At 40.0% G+C, this 20,353-nt stretch overlaps 1 protein-coding gene across 1 annotated transcript in view; it reads right to left on the bottom strand.

Annotated features, from left to right (window-relative positions):
- Positions 1 to 16,409, bottom strand: part of LOC110531961 (MAP kinase-activated protein kinase 2) — a 39,866-nt gene extending 23,457 nt beyond the window's left edge. Inside the window, exon 1 of the mRNA XM_021615507.2 lies at positions 15,744 to 16,409. Coding sequence (XP_021471182.1) covers positions 15,744 to 15,980 — 237 coding nt within the window. The 5' untranslated portion in view covers positions 15,981 to 16,409. The remainder of the gene's footprint in view (positions 1 to 15,743) is intronic.
- Positions 16,410 to 20,353: the final 3,944 nt, after the last annotated feature.

Here is a 20,353-nt window from a genome sequence, read left to right as displayed (position 1 = left end):
GTCTAGGGTGGAGGTGATATGGTCCTTGACTAGTCTCTCAAAGCACTTCATGATGACGGAAGGCGGTAGTCGTTTAGCTCAGTTACCATAGCATTCTTGGGAACAGGAATAATGGTGGCCCTCTTGAAGCATGTGGGAACAGCAGACTGGGATAAGGATTGATTGAATGTGTCCGTAAACACACCAGCCAGCTGGTCTGCGCATGCTCTGAGGACGTGGCTGGGGATGCAGCCTTGTGAGGGTTAACACGTTTATATGTTTTTCTCACATCGGCTGCAGTGAAGGAGAGTCCGCAGGTTTTGGTAGGGGGCCGTGTCAGTGGCGCTGTAGTCCTCAAAGCGAGCAAAGAAGTTGCTTAGTCTGTATGGGAGCAAGACATCCTGGTCCGCGACAGGGCTGGTTTTCTTTTTGTAATCCGTGATTGACTGTAGACCCTGCCACATACCTCGTGTCTGAGCCGTTGAATTGCGACTCTACTTCGTCTCTATACTGACGCTTAGCTTGTTTGATTTCCTTGCGGAGGGAATAGCTACACCGTTTGTATTCGGTCATGTTTCCGGTCACCCTGCCCTGGTTAAAAGCAGTGGTTCGCGCTTTCAGTTTCATGCGAATGCTGCCATCAATTCACAGTTTCTGGTTTGGGAATGTTTTAATAGTTGCTGTGGGTACGATGATGTAGCCCTAAAGCTGCATGTTTATACAACAGTATCTTCTAAAAGAGGAATAGGCGAAGCATGAATATGTTGGCTAAATTATGAAACATTTATTGTAGCCAAAGATTACAGGGTCCCCTAAGAAACACTGACCAACACTTTGGTTCCCAACCTGTCACAATAACTTCTCCCTGGCATTTTCAAGTATCAGCTATTATTTATACTCTAAATAAATATTATATTTCCATGATTCCAACAGTTCACCCAAGTGTTTTGATCTAAATCGCAAGTCAAACCACAATTGCAACATTTGGATATTAATAAGGCCTTGATTATTTGCAGCCCTGCAGCCCTACATTATCATCAGCCCTACATGGCAGTGTGTCAATTATGTCAAATGAATTCAGGAAATGTAGAAAATTATTTTGGGTTGAATTTGAATTGAACAGTATGAAACAGAATGGAGAAAGACCCATTGAAATCACTTAGAATGTATGTGTTGCCTCCGTAGGGTCACTCACTACTCATAAAGCAAAGGAGGGGTTTGTACCGGTCTCGGTAAGGAGAATAACAATGGTCCAGCGGGTGAAGCAAGAGATGTGTTGGTGGAATTTAGGGAGAATTTTCCTAAAACGTCCTTTGTTAAAGTACAACGAATACAGCCTTGGGATATGCTGTTTTCAATTTGTTCCAAGTCCCGTGTGTAATTCCTTGAGTGCCAGCGTGGTGTTGGATTGTGGGACAATGTACACAGACGTGACACAAACAGCTGTGAATTGTCTTAGGAGATAATGGGGTCAGCATTTGATTGCTAAGTATTCCAGGTCAAGGGAACAGAAATTCTTAGGGGTTTGTACATTCCTACAACCACACCATGAGTTGTTGATCATGAAACGACAGTAGCAGGTAACCCAAAAGTGGTTTGAGACTACTATGATTTCCCATTGGAGTCAATTAAATTGTAGCAATTCTGGTAACAGAATTACGAGATTTATTCACTTAATTCATAAACAAATTTAAAATCAGTAAAAACACGACAACTAATAGGTACGTTTAATTTTACTTGTTACTTCTGTGAATTTCCATTATTGTCCCTCAATATCTTAAAGATACAGTGCATTCGGAAAGTATTCAGACCACTTACCCTTTTCCACATTAAAAGCCTTATTCTAAAATGGATTAAATAGAATAAAAATCTACAATCTACACACAATACTCCATAATGACAAAGCAATCAAGTTTCTAGAAATGTTTGCTAATTTATAAAAAATTAATTTGAGCTGTCCTCTTGGTCAAACTGAGCAATCGGAGGAGAAGGGTCTTGGGCAGGGAGGTGACCAAGAACCCGATTGTCCTCTGTGGAAAAGGGAGGACCTTCCAGAAGGACAACCATCTCTGCAGCACTCCACCAATCAGGGCTTTATGGTAGTGTCAGACTGAAGCCACTCCTCAGTAAAAGACACATGACAGCCGCTTGGAGTTTGCCAAATGGCAACTAAAGGACTATCAGACCATCAGACCTGAATGCCAAGAGTCACGTCTGGAAGAACGAAGCAAAGTACAGAAAGATCCTTGATGAAAACCTACTCCAGAGTGCTCAGGACCTCAGACTGGGGCGATGGTTCACCAACCAACAGGTCTATAACCTGAAAATAGCTGTGCAGTGACACTCCCAATTCAACCTGACAGAGCTTGAGAGGATATGCAGAGAAGAATGGGAGAAACTCCCCAAATACAGGAGTGCCAAGCTTGTAGAGTCAAACCCAAGAAAACTCAAGGATATAATCGCTGCCAAAGGTGCTTCAACAAAGTACTGAGTTAAGGGTCTGAATACTTATGTAAATGTGATATTTCTAAAAACCTGCTTTTGCCTTGTCATTATGGGGTATTGTGAAGATTTAATAAATTTGGAATAAGGCTGTAACATAACAACATTTGAAAAAAGTCAAGGGGTTTGAATACTTTACGAACATATGTGGGTTTTTGGTAACGGAATTACAAGGCACAAGGCAATGTTTCTTAAACTTAGAGAAGGCAAATCATTTCTACCAACCGAAATATAAAAGTGCTGATATTAGGGTCTTCACTTCAATATTGTGTTTTTACATATATAGCTTTTAAAATACTTTTCTGGTAGATGTCCAAAATCCCTTTTCCATCTGTTTGACCAGAAATCAAATGGTAATAAAATGTATATATACTTTCATTTCAACAAAAAAATATAGACTCTTCGCTTTCATTTGACATGCTCCCATGAACTTCACATTGGTGCTCATAGGTACTTTACATGGAAATGCCCAACACACACAGAGACAGATAAGATGTTCTCCTCATTAAAGTATTGTATACATTTGGAAATACCCAGTACAATTGACTCCTGATATCATCTCAATGTAAATAAATGCACTAAACCAAACATGCAGAAATCCAGAGCAACTAAAAAGTAGGCCAACTGAATTTGAACAGGGGAACAAGCACGAATATGAATAAATAGCACTTAATCCACGTCGGAGGTTTAAGGCGCAAGGTGTCAGCAATGTTATGTCCTCCGGACCCTGCTTACTGAGTGTAGCCTACCCACTTCCACATCAGCAAACATGAGTCACTCCCTGACGTCATTCAGTATTCACAGGAGGAAGGGGCGCCGTACAGCTGCAACTACCATTGCCTCAGCATGACACACACCGACCACACATACAGGCACACGCACACACACACACACACACACAAACACACACACACACACACGTCTATGACCACCTAAGCATCGTCACGACAGCAGGATGTGATCGTCACAACTTTTATCAGGGAGAACGCTAATAGCCTAGTCAGTTTTAATGATAAAGTGATTCCAGTGGGACGGAACTACAATTTGATTGAGATTTTTCACTTTCAAAAAAATGTATGCCAAACAAAAAAAACACTGATTTCAAAAAGTTTAACAAACCACACAATCTCTATGTACAATGACTTCTTTGTACAATTTAGACAGACAAGTTCACAAAAACACATTTACTGGATGAACTGTCCAAATGGAAAGTTTGGTAACAGAATTACAGTAAAATCTCCTTAAGTTTTTATGCGACCTCATTTTCTAAAAACTCTTAAATATCTGCGGCCGGCTGCAACACAGCCCGGGATCTGTAATGATACCTCAAGCACTGCAATGTAGAGCCTTAGACCGCTGCGCAACTTGGGAGGCTCTTGGTCACATTTTTTTAAGACCTTTGAAAACTGAAGAAGAAAATGTATATAAATGAATGTAATACTTTAAAGGACCCGCAGACACTCTGACAGTAGTTGAGTAGAGTTCAGTACAGTACAATACATTATACAGTACTCTTCTGTACTTTCTTTACTGTATTGTGGGGTGGGAAAACAATTTCGGTATGGTAAAACATTTTCAGTGTAAACGTAAATGACTAAAACCAGATATAAAGTATGCAGAAAGTACTGTAGAGTACAGTATAACGTACTGTATTGAACTCTTCTCTACTACTGTCAGGGTGTCCACGGGTCCTTAAAAGTATTACATTTATTTATCTAAATGAAATGCCTTAAAAGTAATCTCAAGGGAGGGGTACTGTATGAAATACACTCCCTTCTAGATGTGCTGGGTGGTGCCACCTCAAGGCTTACTATAAAAGCAAGTGACAGCGTGCCTTATTTGGCAATGGTCCTGGTAAATGGAGTGTGCCAATATATTTTACATGGTGTTTCCTTGCCTAGACGTTACACAATTTTCAAAAGCCAGTAAGGCACATTTCCGTACTTCCGTGTTTTAATTTAGTTTTTTTAAATTAGGTGGATAGACAGGGGCACAAATTAAGCATGTGTGTTTAGTGAGTCCGCCAGATCAGAGGCAGTAGGGATGACCAGGGATGTTCTCTTGATAAGTGTGTGAAGTACATTTGGGTGTCAGGGAAAATGTATGAAGTAAAAAGTACATTATTTTCTTTAGCAAAGTAAAAGTAGCCAAAAATCTAAATAGTAAAGTACAGATACCCCAAAAAACTACTTCAGTAGTACTTGAAAGTATTTTTACACCATTGGTCCACGTTTCAAAAAAATGTTTTGCGTGCAATTGGGGGTATTCAAACTTACACCGCAAGTGGAAATAGATGTCAGGAACTTGGTGCCTTACCCCTGTGAGCCAACTGTCTTGGGCCCGGTTTCCCAAAAGCATTTTAAGGCCAAGTTCATTGTTAGGCAGTCACTGTAAATAAAACATGTGTTCTTAACTGACTTGCCTAGTTAAATAAAAAATAAAAATATCGTTAGAACCTTCATAGGAGCGTCGTTAAAATATCCGAGGGGCTTACTAAAACCAATGTTATTAACGCTGCACTTAAACTCTCATATTCTAACACCAGCCTCAGACCACTCATAGAACAGCCACTTTGCTAGAAGCTTTTTGCCCTCCTGCATCACTTTATAAAGAGAAGATCTCTGCTAAACATAGAAGAATAACAGTGATATCTGTCTCTCCATGACCACCGATAACTGACTACATTTTGTCAGTGGGGGCAAATTTCATGTTCATTCAGTTGAGTTGTATTTAGCTACTGTCACATTTTTGGCCTTAATATATTGCATGATGAACGAAGCTACTCAGTGCCACGTCAATTTACAACAGGAATTTCTTCAATTGGGTCATACACCTAACATGTGCGCAATGATGTGCCAAATATTAATTTAGTGCATTATAGGGTAAGCATTAGATAAGCTGCTCAATATTTACAGCCATAGGTGATAATCTCTCTCCAGGAGCTGATCTGTCGTCAGTATTTCAGAATAATTCTAAATGTTAAGGTAATATTTGAAAGGAGAAAGCCGACCAGAGAGCACCGCTGCCATTCTTTTGAACCTATCAGTATCGACACATGCCTCAACGACACACTTAGCAAAAGTATCTTTGGCCGTGGTAAGAAAGATAAAAAACACTTGTAAGCCTAAATTTCATCGCTATTGGGAAACCGGGCCCAGAGCCACATTTGCTTGCGGTGCACATAATTAAATTATCAGAGTGCCATTGGAATTCTGGTAAAAATACTTTAGAGAAAGTGTTGTGATCACCCACCCCCAAAATGAATATTTATGAGCAATTCCCCAACTTCTCATCTAAACACTTTAAAAAAAAAAACTTGTTACTTTTTTAAAACTTGTTACAGTAAATTGAAAGAGGATCGGTTGTAGGTATCATGGTAGGAGTCAGTAAGAGCCGGGAGAGGTGACATTAACTGGAGAGAGAGAGAGGAGAAAGAGCGAGAGCGGCAGAGAGGAGAGTAAGGGGTTGTCCAGACAGTTTTCACAGTCTTGCTTTGACCAACAGATAACAGAAAGAAAAGAGTTATTAGCTGAACATAACAGTGTGCCAGTGAAAGGGAGGACAGTAGAAGGTGCCCCAACTGTGGATTGTGACTACTATGATTTCCCCATTGTAGCCAACTCCGATTTGGTAACAGATTTATGAGTTTAAATCACTTAATAATTCATAAAAACAAAACAAATAGACTATTCCTTCTTTTAGGAAGTGTTAGCTGGCAGGCAAAGATCATTGAAAACCTCCCCTGATATTTCCTCCGTCTGCTCCTCTGGGATCTATTATCAGCCCTGATGCACGTGTACCCCTCCTCCTTTATATTGGCAGGTCTACCTTTACTTGTCACATCTGATAACTTTCATTATCCTCCCTCCTCATGGAGAGAAAACTATTTTTGGTAGAGGAATTACAAGACACAAGGCAATGTTTCTTCAACTTATAAATAATTAAATAAGTAAATAATTTATCCAAAACAAAATATTTGTTAAAAAAAGTTGATATTAGTTTGCAGGGGTCTTCACCTCAACATTGTGTTTTGTCATATTATTTTTTTTATACCTCTGAAGAACTCCTGATTTAGTCCAGAAAGTAAAGACTGCTTATTCATAATTTTTGGGATGGGAAATGATTGAAAAATGTATTCAAGAAAGTATTCAAGAAAGTACAGTATTCAGACCACTTGACTTTTTCCATATCCTGCAATCCTGCATTTGCCTTATTCTTAAATGGATTTTTTTTTTAAACTCTTCAATACACAAACACCCCATAATGAAAGAGCAAAGAGGTTTTGACATTTTTGCAAATGTATTAAGAAATTAATTTTAAAAATTAAAAAACGATTGAAAATTCATATTTAAATAGAGTTGAAGTTGGAAGATTGCATACACCTCAGACAAATACATAAAAACTCAGTTTTTCACAATTCCTGCCATTTTATCCCAGTAAAAATTCCCTGTCTTAGGTCAGGGAAGAATGTGAAATGTCAGAATAGAGATAATGATTTATTTCAGCTTTTAATTCTTTCATCACATTCCCAGTGGGTCAGAATTTTACATACACTTAATTAGTATTTGGTAGCATTGCCTTTAAATTGTTTAACTTGGGTTCAACCTTTTGGGTAGCCTTCCACAAGCTTCCCACAATAAGTTGGGGGAATTTTGGCCCATTCCTCCTGACAGAGCTTTTTCAGTTCTGCCCACACATTTTCTATAGAATTGAGGTCAGGGCTTTGTGAGGGCCACTCCAATACCTTGACTTTGTGGTCCTTAAGCCATTTTGCCATAACTTTGGAAGTATGCTTGGGGTTGTTGTCCATTTGGAAGGACCAAGCTTTAACTTCCTGACTGATGACTTGAGATGTTGCTTCAATATATCCACGTAATTTTCCTCCCTTATGATGCCATCTATTTTGTAAAGTGCACCAGTGCCTCCTGCAGCAAAGCACCTTCACAACATGATGCCGACACTCCCTTGCTTCACGGTTGGGATGGTGTTCTTCGGCTTGCAAGCCATCCTCTTTTTCCTCCAAACACAACGGTGGTCACTATGGCAAAACCGTTCTGTTTTTGTTTCATCAGACCAGAGGACATTTCTCCAAAAAGTAAGGTCTTTGTCCCCATGTGCAGCTGCGAACCGTAGTCTGGCTTTTTTTAATGGCGGTTTTGGAGCAGTCGCTTCGTCCTTGCTGAGCGGCCTTTCGGGTTATGTTGATATAGGACTTGTTTTACTGTGGATATAGATACTTTTGTACCTGTTTCCACCAGCATCTTCACAAAGTCCTTTGCTTGGTTCTGGGACTGATTTGCACTTTTCACACCAAAGTTCGTTCATCTCTAGGAGACAGAACGTATTGCCTTCCTGAGCGGTATGACGGCTGCATGGTCCCATGGTGTTTATACTTGTGTACTATTGTTTGTACAGATGAACGAGGTACCTTCAGGCATTTGGAAATTGCTCCCAAGGATGAACCAGAATTGTGGAGGTCTACAAAAAAATCTGAGGTCTTGGCTGATTTCTTTTGATTTTCCCATGATGTCAACCAAAGAGGCACTGAGTTTGAAGGTAGGTCTTGAAATACATCCACAGGTACACCTCCATTTGACTCAAATGATATATATTAGCCTATCAGAAGCTTCTAAAGCCATGACTTCATTTTCTGGAATTTTCCAAGCTGTTTAAAGGCAGTCAACTTAGTGTATGTAAACTTCTGACCCACTGGAATTGTGATACAGTGAGTTATGAGTGAAATAATACGTCTGTAAACAATTGTGGGGAAATTAAAAACTATAGTTTGTTAACAAGAAATTTGTGGAGTGGTTGAAAAACTAGTTTTAATGACTCCAACCTAAGTGTATGTAAACATCCGACTTCAACTGTATGTATTCAAACCCTTTACTCAGTACTTTGTTGAAAAACCTTTGGCAGAAATTACAGCCTGAAGTTTCTTCCCTTTCCCTACAAGCTTGGCACACCTTTATTTTTGGAGTTTCTCCCATTCTTCTCTGCAGAACAGAGGTTGGATGGGGAACATCCCTGCACAGCTATTTTCAGGTCTATGCAGAGATGTTTGATCGGGTTCAAGTCTGAGCTCTGGCTGGGCAGCTCAAGGACATTCAGAGACTTGTCCTGAAGCCACTCCTGCGTTGTCCTGGCTGTGTGCTTAGGGTCGTTGTCCTGATGGAAGGTGAACCTTCACCCAGTCCGAGGTCCTGAGCACTCTGGAGCTCAAGGATCTCTTTGTACTTTTCCCTGTTCATCTTTCCCCTCTATCCTGACTAGTCTCCCAGTCCCTGCAGCATGATGCTGCCATCACCATGCTTCACCATAGGGATGGTGCCAGGTTTCCTCCAGACGTGACACTAGGCATTCAGTCCAAAGAGTTCAGTCTTGGTTTCTTCAAACCAGACAATTTTGTTTCTCATGGTCAGAGAGTCTTTAGGTGCCTTTTGACCAACTCCTAACGGGCTGTCATGTGCCCTTTGCTGAAGAGTGGCTTCTGTCTGGCCACTCTACCATAAAGGCCTGATTGGTGGAGTAATGCAGAAATGGTTGTCCTTCTGGAAGGTTCACCCATCTCCACAGAGGAGCTCTGTCTCAGTGACCATCGGGATCTTGGTCATCTCCCTGACCAAGACCCTTCTCTCCCAGTTTCTCAATTTGGCCGGGTGGGCAGCCTGCTCTAGGAAGAGTCTTAGTGGTTCCAAACTTCTTCCATTTAAGAATGATGGAGGCCACTGTGTTCTTGGGGTTCTTCAATGCAGCAGAAATGTTTTTGTACCCTTCCTCAGATCTACGCACCGACACAATCCTGTCTCTGAGCTCTACTGACAAATCCTTCGACCTCATAGCTTGGTTTCTCTGATATGCACTGCGGGACCTTTATATAGACAGGTGTGTGCCTTTCCAAATAATGTCCAATCGATTGAATTTACCACAGGTGGACTCCAAACAAGTTGTAGAAACATCAAGGAGGATCAATGGAAACAGGATGCACCTGAACATTCTGTTTCCATTGATCAAAGGGTCATATCAAAGAGTCTGAGTACATAAGCCATTTCTGTTTTTAATTGTTTAATAAATTTGCCCAAATTTGCTTTGACATTTTGGGGTATTGTGTGTAGATGGATGACAAAAAAAATCCTTACATTTTAGAATAAGGCTGTAACGTAACAAAAGGTGCACAACAATATATTTATGGATTTAAGGTATTGTTCTCTATCCAACCCACCCTCACTTTATCCACATGATATTTAATGACCCTAAACCAGTCCACACTGCTTATATAAACCACAGGGACTGTGGATTAGGAGTCAACACGCGCATCACAATTTATTTATTTATTTATTTAACCTTTATTTAACTAGGCAAGTCAGTTAAGAAAAAAATATTATTTTCAATGACGGCCTAGGAACCTGTTCAGGGGCAGAACGGCAGATTTGTACCTTGTCAGCTCGGGGGTTTGAACTTGCAACCTTCCGGTTACTAGTCCAACGCTCTAACCACTAGGCTACCCTGCCACCCCAATAAGGTAGTATCTGGTATTCCAGAATGCTATATGGCAGAAGATTTCATTATGTATCTATCATAAATTCCTGCTAATTCATTCAGGCAAAAACAGAAAGGAATATTTTCCTCACAGACAGGCTAGCCATTGGCAGATATGGAAAAAAAATCTTCCCTCTGTATACCGGCAAGAATTTGCAGTTAGGGAAGAATCTGCTCTACTCAGGCAAAAAACCTTTGGGAAGGGCAATGTTGGTCTTATTTCCAGTACGACAGAATTTCAGACACACACACGGCCGACTAATCATACAGTACAACCCTGAAGAGCCCAGTCAACCCAGCTTGTTGATAGAGGACTTGGCTACAGTGCATACAGATGAGGCCAGGGTAGTAGACAAACCTCTATCCAGAGTGGGAAAGGCCATCTAAGATCATGGTTCTTCATTCCAGGGAGGTCTCTGCTGGTTTGTGCAGAGTAAATGTACCCGTCTCTGGATACCTGCCCAATAAATGCTGATAATATCCGTGTGGAGCTGTAATCCCCAGTCCGCTCTGGCCTCTTGTGCTAGGCTACTTTTAGACAAAGGCATGTCCCTATCGTTCTCCTCCAGCTAAAAGTATTAGCATGGGCCAAGCAGTGGAGGAAAGGACAGCAGGGATGGGGTTATTAATGGCAAACCTGTCATCTTCAGATCGGAAATGATCTTGACTTAAGGTAGAGTACGCAAATGCTGTACAGTGAACACCATTCTCTCCATCCCTGTTAGGCCAAATAGTATTTGCCTGGCCCAGGCAGAGGAGGAAAGGACAAGGATGGGGTGTAGACTATAAGCCTAAAAGAAAAGCTCTCCTTTTCAAAGAATTTGGACGCAGTAGAAAGGAAGGATTTGTGAGGTTACAAAAAAATTCAAAAGTTGACTATTCGAAGATGACCTGAGAAAGAGATCTAAATATCTAGCCTTATATGACTGTGGGAAAGGAAGAATTACATATTTTATTGCATAATTCCTCCTAAAGACAATGTGTAAAATACACTGGATCAACAAACCACTGATCAATGAAGCCCATCTACTGTATATAAGCTTAAGTGGCCTGACACAGAGCCAAAGCCAAGGACACAATATAGCATTACAAGCTAATAAAGGGTGATCGATGAGTACGGGATAAACGGTGACGTCCTGTATATTTCTTTGGAAAATATGGACGACACAGCACCTCGTCCCTTTGCGGAGTTCATATTTCCAAGGTAATGTACAGAACGGAGGCGTTTATCCTGCTTATACCACAGTTGGCAAATAAAACAATACTAAAGCACAGTAGGACCGAAATGTAGGTTGATATTTTCATTCTATAAGCAAAATCATACTTCCGCATGTTTTGGTTGCTAGACACGCGACCCGGTTTGTTCGATTAGTTCTAGATTTATGGTTGCGACCCAGTTGTTCGTTCTATATGTTCCGTTGCCATGCTCGCTTGCAACATTCTTATCCTTTGCTTAATAGCTAGCCAACTAGCTACGTCTAAAACAGTAACGACCACCGCAGCCAGAATAACAGCAAAGTAGCTGCATTTTCTATTGACATTCATTTGGATACATCAATAAAAAATGAACTAATGATGCCCAATTTTGCATGGCATAACTAGAAAAGTTTGCCTTATCATCAGGACACGCAACACTGTTCCTTACGAGGAGATCGCATTGCATATCAAACATTAGGCTAGAAGCTAGCTAAATACTTTGTTACTAACAAACCTGCCAATATGACAACCGAATGTTTTTAAATCTGTTGCTGAAATGTTGTTTTTTTTATTAAAAATAAATCGCTGGTCAAAACTAGAAACATGTGGGAGGATGACAGCTTAGTGCCACTTGTGTCATGACTGCAGCAGTAGGGACTGGAGAAATCCATGTTCATCATTAGATGCTCCCAAAACAAAATGTCTCTCCAAAAACAAATCAGCTAGCTAGCTAGCTTAGTTTTGCATTTTTGGTACTGCATTTACAATGTATTCAATTCTGTTTGTGTGGTTATTGGTTTAGCTTTCTATAACTTTGTAGCAATTACTGTCTGCATGTGTAGGTGCATATTGTTTCAAGATTGCAAGGTGTCCTGATTTATTTTCCAACTGTCCATTATCTGGTTTTAATGCCCATTCTAGAATGCCCTTCTAGCCCATCAGAAACGAGTAGTCAACAATGCTGTGGTATAGGGCTGGGCGTTATACCGGTATTGATGCAGGGACTGGTTTGGGTTTTTACTTTACATTCTATACCGGTATTTGAATGTTCGGTTTGTTAAATGTGATACTGTAATGTCAATTTTTATAGTTTACTTTGCTACTTGAGTCATCTCTCTCCGCACCACTTTCCACACAGACCTAGAAACGCCCCCTGTCACTCAAGGAGCACATTTGATATGCCTTAATATAAATCCACTGGCAATCTATAATGAAACTATTAGTTTGTGTTTCTTACATCAGCAACCAGGTAGTTTGTCTTTTCTTAGAAAGTTGCCCTAAATCTTGTGAAATGCTAATTGTTAGCTGCTAATGCTAATAAATCTACTGAGTAAGAGCAAACGTAGCTAGCTAATACAGCCTGATAATACCAGTGATGGTGTAGCCCTAAATCAGCAAGTTGTTTGTGCAACAGTATCTTCTAAATCAAAGAGGAATATGCAAAGAAAGAATATGTAAGCTACATGAAGTAGATAAGCTTTGGCAACATTGCATGTTCTCTTAAAGGGTCCCCTAGGAAACACTTATCAACACTTCAGTTCCTACCCTGTCACAATAACTCCCTGGCATTTTCATTTGTCATCATCTCAAACACTGTATTCAATGTGCCCACTATTATATTCTAACTGTAGAATTAGAATAGTAATTATATTTCCATGATTCCAACAGTTTTGCTCTAATTCAAAAGTCAAAAATCGCAATTACAACATTTGGCTAAAAATAAGTCCTTGATTATTTGCCCATATCGTGCAGCCCTACATGGCAGTGTGGAAATGACCTCAATTGAGCAGTGGTGTAAAGTACTTAAGTAGAAATACTTTCAAGTACTACTTAAGTCATTTTGTTCTTCGTATCTGTACTTTACTTTTATTGACAACTTTTACTTCACTACATTCCTAAAGACAATGCTGTACTTTTTACTCCATACATTTTCTCTGACACCTAAAAGTACTCGTTACATTTTGAATGCTTAGCAGGACAGGAAAATGGTCCAATTCACACACTTGTCAAGAGAACATCCCTGGTCATCTACTGCCTCTGATCTGGAGGACTCACTGGTGGTTTGTTTGTAAATTATGTCTGAGTGTTGGTGTGCCCCTGGCTATCCATAAATGTTTTTTTAAAAACAAGAAAATGGTGCCATCTGGTTTGCTTAATATAAGAAATTTGAAATGGTTTCTACTTTTACTTTTGACACTTAAGTATATTTAAAGCTAAATATTTCTATACTTTTACTCAAGTAGTATTTTACTGGGTGACTCACTTTTACTTGAGTAATTTTCAATTAACGTATCTTTACTTTTACTCAAGTATGACAATTGGGTACTTTTTCCACCACTGCAATTGAGTGCAGGAAACAGAAATTATGAAAGTGCTGAAATTGTTTTGGTTGAAGTTGAATTGAACAGTATAAACCAATCAGAATGGAGAAAGACTCATTGAAATCACTTAGAATGTATGTGTTGCCACCCTAGGATCACTCACTAATCATAAAGCAAATGTAGAACTTTTATTATTCAAAAACTAAACTATACCGTCATACAGTCCATTTTTTAAAATAAATACCGTGATATAATATTTTGGCCATATCGCCCAGCCCTACTGTGGAATAAATGCATATACACATCATCCTCACACTCATCTCCACTTCAAAGTCAAGCTGTGCTCAGCATTCCAAAGCTGCAACCCTGGTCCCCCAAATAGAGCAGGTGTCCAGGAGGAGGACACATGCATTAGGGCTGACTAATAGATCCCAGAGGAGCAGACTGAGGAACTATCAGGAAGTGATCCATTGTCAATGATCTCTGCCTGCCTACTAACACTGGGGCTTGCAGGCAGAAGCACTGCCCTGAGGAGTAATGAAAGGAGGAAGAGTGTGTATCTGTGACATCAGAGGAAGAGTGTGTGAGGTGAAAGGAGACAGGAAGAGTGTGTGAGGTGAAAGGAGACAGGAGGGGGTGGGATGCTGTTATTGGTTAAGGCTTATATGAGAGATCTAGAAAACAGCATGGGACATTGTCTATTTAAAGTCTGTCAATGATCTAGAACAGGGGTATTCAACTCTTCCCCGACAAGGTCTGAAGCCTGCTGGTTTTCTGTTCTACCTGATAATTATTGCACCCACATGGTGTCCCAGGTCTAAATCAGCCCCTAATTAGAAGGCAAAAAAATGGGGGGGAAAATGCAGTGGAACTGACTTCAAGGTCCACGGTTGAAAAAACGCTGTGGAACTGACTTCAAGGTCCACGGTTGAAAAAACGCTGTGGAACTGACTTCGAGGTCCACGGTTGAAAAAACGCAGTGGAACTGACTTCGAGGTCCACGGTTGAATTTGAGGGATCTAGAAGATCTTAGGGTTGACTATGAACAAAGGAGTTATAGTGGACGATTACAACAACGCAGTGAGTGAAGCAAACAAATGTTTGGCATATCAGTTACTTAATTTCTGATTTAAAAAAAAAAAACAATTTTGGTGTACAGTATTTAAAAAATAGTCCCTTTTCTAAAAATGTTTCCTGGAAACCTCTGTTATAAAAATCTGTGGAGACAAACGGTTTAAGTTTAGCCTTGAATATAACTGTTACATAAATAGGCCTATAGATATGATAATGTGTTAGAATCATTGCTTTCATTTTTCTGAGTATTTAAAAAACAATGTCAGAATAGATACAGAGGAGGCCTAAATGCAGACATATTCAAACAAGATCAGAAAGTTCACCCATTTTAAAATGAGAGGAGAGGCTGACCGTAATGCAATCAGAAAAGCAATGATTTGCTCTATCAACAACCCTGATGGTTAGATTAAAATCATAGGATTTCTAGTGTATAGTCAGGGCCTCAGAGAGAAAGTAGCACCCACAAGAGACTAACTGGGTATTGGTGGGACTCTCGTCTGCTCTCTTATGAGTAAACAGATTTTACACCCCAATTTAAAAAAAGAAAAAAAAAGAAACCTATTGTGCTTCAAATCATCCATATCACACAGTACTAAATAGAGCCATGGCTATATGGAACTCGATTCCACATCAAGTAACTGATGCAAGCAGTAAAATCAGATTTAAAAAATATTTTAAAATACCTTATGGAACAGCGGGGACTGAAGCAAAACAGCAGCTAATGCGGATCCATAATAAATACAAGTACAAATCACATTGAAAACGTTATATGGTAACAAAGTTGCAAGTGAGGTTTATTAACTTATTCAACTTCCAGTCTGGAAATGGAATGTGCTTTGAAAAGTGTGGTTATGTCTTAAGGAATTAATTCGCGTTTTTGCTGTCATAATAATATTTATGCCATTGCACGTGGAGGTGCACTACCATAATTGATCATTCATCAGTGGGATGGTAAATATACTCACTCAATTGTGTTTACAAGTATGCAGGGCTATAGAAGCACCCTTCCTCAAAATGTAAAATGGTTCCACTTTTTTGACCACTTTAGACAGTTTCACTTGGTAGTCTCAAATAAAAAGAATAACACAACATTGTTTCAAGTCGAGTGATACACAAAACACATGTATTTACCTTCAGAGCGTATTTATCTCCACTTCCTTTTTGGAATATTTCCAATACTTTCCCATTGATGCCCATACCAAGGACTTGATTTGTAACTTTGTAGTCGTCAGTTATGGCATTCTTTTTTATTTGAAGAGGGTTGTGGGGTTTGGCGAAAAACGGAGGAAAGGGAGCAGAGTTCAGATTTGGCACTTGCTGTTGGTTCGGAAACGCCGGTTGATTCTGGTTCTGAGGATTCGACCACATTTTTCTGATTTGGTTTGAGAGCGCGGATTCACTGATAACAATTCTAATTTTTCCGCCGTGAAATCCTCAGTTAAGATGGAAACAGTGGCTTCCTTAATAGTTCGCTAATGCTAGCTACCTACCACCTGCTGATGTGTGGTTGCACTAGCATGCTAACGATCTAGCAATATCTCACAGTGCTACAGTACCCTTATAATTACTTTAGATAGATAGCAAATGAGCAAGCTATCTAATCTACTTGCTTATGAACCGTCGAGTGATATTCATAGCTTGCAAAGTTATATCAACTTATCTGGCGGCGAAGCTAGCTGGCTACGTTGACTCGTTCCGACTCACTCACTGCCACCTGCATTAATAAAGTCACCACCAGAGAAAGGAGGAAGGGTTATTCTTCGTGAAGCGGGCACCACAGATAGAACAATGAGACAGACATTTCACTGGATGTATAAATATGAAGCATCCGCTTGGTGTTTCCTCTCACTACCATATGTGGTAGTGAGAGGAAGCCCAGCAGCCGGCAGTGGGAGAAGTTGAAAGGAGATGGAGTTTGGCCTAGATTCTGCAAGTCTTCTCATCGATTAATTAAACATTTGATCTCAATCCAATATTATTTTAACAAAACTAGAATATGTTATGAACAGAGTGGCCTAAGTTTTGTAGACTTTACCCTTTGACAAAGTTTGACAAAATCACGATGTCTAGGAGTGCAAAGCTCGTGCTTGGCTCTGCCCACTTCCTTGTTTGTTCTGCCCACTATGACTAATCTGTTCCGGTTGGAAACGACAGGCTGTGGTCTCTTGTTTTAGTTATAAAAAAATCTTTGCAGACGCTTTCCTGTCATTGACAAGATGTTATCATGTCTTCGTCGCTTCTCTGTCTTTACAGGGTAGCTCCCCCTGCTAAAAAAATCCCCTGACTTCAGTATCGAATGGGCCAGACGTCACTACTTCCCAGGTTGTCTGTTGATTTCCCCCCGACTCTCGCTTCCTATGAGCTCACACTTGTGAGGCTCGAATCATGGAATGGCAGGCATCAGAGAGCGGTCTCTGGACATGGTGGGCAAATTAGCTAATTTCCCCAATAACAAAAGCACATGTTGGTAGAGATAAAAGTAATAATTCTTCCAATATTTTAAACATGGGAAGATTGATCATTGCTGATCAAAGGCCAGACAACAGATCTAAATGGTAGTGATGAATGGTGCATGATCAATAAATGAGGTATTATCACCACTGACCCACACAGTTGAGTGTATCTTTATTGTTTTAAAATAATAATATAGGTTTAATCCTGTTCCTGTCTGCACAGTACATTTCCCAGTGGAAGAATAAAGTTTGACATTACATTTTGACCTGACTTGATTGTACAGTGCAATCAATGTCCAGTATGTCCCTCAGAGGGCTTTTTTTTATTGCTTCAACACTTCACCTCTTGAGCCAAAAAATGAGAACTTGAACTTTTCTTATTCTTTTGTAGCAATCCTCACTGTATGAGCTACGTTACAATGCCCTCTTCTCTCTCTCTCGATTAAATTCAAGGGCTTTATTGCCACGGGAAACATATGTTAACATTGCCAAAGCAAGTGAGTAGAGAATAAACAATACAAATTTGCAGTAAACATTACACTCACAGAAGTTCCAAAAGAAAAAATACATTTCAAATGTCATATTTATGTATATATACAGTGTTGTAATGATGTGCAAACAGTGAAAGTACAAAAGGGAAAATAAATAAACATATTTAGTATTTACAATGGTGTTTGTTCTTCACTGGTTTCCCTTTTCTTGTGGCAACAGGTCACAGTAGATATCGGAGTTTATCAAACTTGTTTTTTTTCTTTGTGGATCTGTGTAATCTGTGGGAAATATGTGTCTCTATTATTGTCGTATATTTGGCAGGAGGTTAGGAAGTGCGGCTCAGTTTCCACCTCATTTTGTGGGCAGTGTGCACATAGCCTGTCTTTTCTTGAGAGCCAGGACTGCCTACGGTGGCTTTTCTCAATAGCAAGGCTATGCTCACTGAGTCTGTACATAGTCAAAGCTTTCCTTCAGTTTGGGTCAGTCACAGTGGTCAGGTATTCTGCCACTGTTTACTCTCTGTTTAGGGCCAAGTAGCATTCTAATGTTGCTTTCCTGGGGCTCTGTGGGCATCTGTTTGTATTTGTGAACAGAGCCCCAGGACCAGCTTGCTTAGGGGACTCTAATCCAGGTTCATGTTTCTGTAGGTGATGGCTTTGTTATGAAAGGTTTGGGAATCGTTTCCTTTTGGGTGGTTGTAGAATTTAACCTCTCTTTTCTGGATTTTGATAATTAGCAGGTATCGGTCTAATTCTTCTCTGTGTGCATTATTTGGTGTTTTACATTGTACACGGAGGATATTTTTGCAGATTGGTGTTTGGGCTTGCTCGTCTGTGGGGTTGTTTAATGAAGAGGTCTGGTCTGACACACTCGGGGTGGGAGTATCTTTCTCAAAAGAGAGCTTATCGTACTGAGCTATATCTGTGATAATGTTAAAGTCCAGCTGAAACTGTTTTGGGTTTCCCTGTACCATTACTGTTCCAGATGTGTACACATTCACTGACTCCTCCTCATTGTCTAATTTCCTATCTCTGCCCCCTCTCCTAGCTCGTACTGACACCTACCCATGAGCCCCACCCTCTCCATTTACTGTAACCAGCATCCCCACTCACTGAGCTCCGACACCGGACGTCGAAAAGTAGTTGACATTTGGGAAGTCGCCCTGCCCTTGATTTCAACGTCGGTTTTGGGTCCGGACCGGCCTTGATTTCAACATGGAAAAGGTTATACAGACACTCCTGACTGCAAAACGCTATTTCATTTTAGAATTGGTTAAAAATTAGGTTATGGTTAGGGTCAGTTTGAGATATTGGTTAGTCTTTTTACAGGTCAATAGTGTCCTTTCAAGGTAGAGTTTTGGGCCTTTATTTTGGCCCAAACATAGACGTCCATGATTGGTTCAGATTTGGTCTGGTCCGGACAGCACAGTTCACTACTGTACAGTAACGTAAATAATAGTACAGTATAGTTCAGTACAGACAGCACAGTTCACTACTGTACAGTAATGTAAAGTATAGTACAGTACACTAGAGCACAGTTTACCCACATATTATTTTTACCACTACATTACTGCTTGGCGTACCTATTCAGGATACATTACCATGAAGAGAAAGACATTCATATCCCTAATGATGCATTTCTGTTTAAATCAGATCAGGGACCCATGATGTAAACCCATTACCATAATTATGTTACCAGGTGTAAATCCACTTCACTTACTGTAGTTGAATAACCAAGAGATGTTTTCAAATGCAAGGTGTCATGTCATAGCTGACACCCAGTCTTTCTGCAGATATATTTTAAACTAAATTCGGAGCCGAGATTTGTCGCATAACAAATTGAGGGAGATTTTTCTGTAATTCTATGACCAAACTTTGCATCTGCACAGTTCTTCCAGTAAATGTGTTTTTGTTAAAATGTAACATTTTGAAATCAATACATTTTAAAGTGAAAAAAAACGGAGTCTCTGTGTAATTCCATTATTGTGGAATTGCCCTAATGCAAGTCAATAAAGTCCTTATCATCCACTTTGGTCAGCTAACACCCCAATGGAGACAGGTTTCCTGATTTAAATATCACAATACAATTCCCTAACCATGTCAAAGTTTTCCCTCAAACACACTTGGATACTTACGGTTGGTGCCAATTTTCATACAAGGGTGATATTGAGAGCTTCAAGTTCCTTGGTGTCCACATCACCAAACTACGGGCACTTTAAGCATACATACATATATGTGTATGTACACACACACACACACATACACACACACACACACACACACTTGAAGTCGGAAGTTTACATACACTTAGGTTGGAGACATTAAAACTAATTTATCAACCACTCCACAAGTATCTTGTTAACAAACTATAGTTTTGGCAAGTCGGTGAGGACATCTACTTTGTGCATGACACAAGTAATTTTTCCAACAATTGTTTACAGACAGAATATTTCACTGTATCACAATTCCAGTGAGTCAGAAGATTACATATACTAAGTTGACTGTGCCTTTAAACAGCTTTGAAAATTCCAGAAAATGATGTCATTGTTACGCACGCCTCTGTGAAGAGGGACCGCAACACCCTGCTACAACTCAACTCCCCATGAAGTGAAAGAGGTATGGGACTGTAGGTATGAGTAAGGATGACAAAGGCAGAGAGAGTGGCACAAGGAATTTATTCCGTCACACGGTAATATGGGGAAAAGGGGCTGGACGGAACCAAAGCAAAGAAAGTAAATCTCAAAGCCCCCTCTCCTACCTTACCTGCCTACCAACTACTTACCTAATTTAGCACCAC

This window comes from Oncorhynchus mykiss, chromosome 9 (genome assembly GCF_013265735.2).
Source record: "Oncorhynchus mykiss isolate Arlee chromosome 9, USDA_OmykA_1.1, whole genome shotgun sequence".
Classification (NCBI taxonomy): Eukaryota; Metazoa; Chordata; class Actinopteri; order Salmoniformes; family Salmonidae; genus Oncorhynchus; species Oncorhynchus mykiss.
This window is presented reverse-complemented; position numbering and strand designations above follow the sequence as displayed.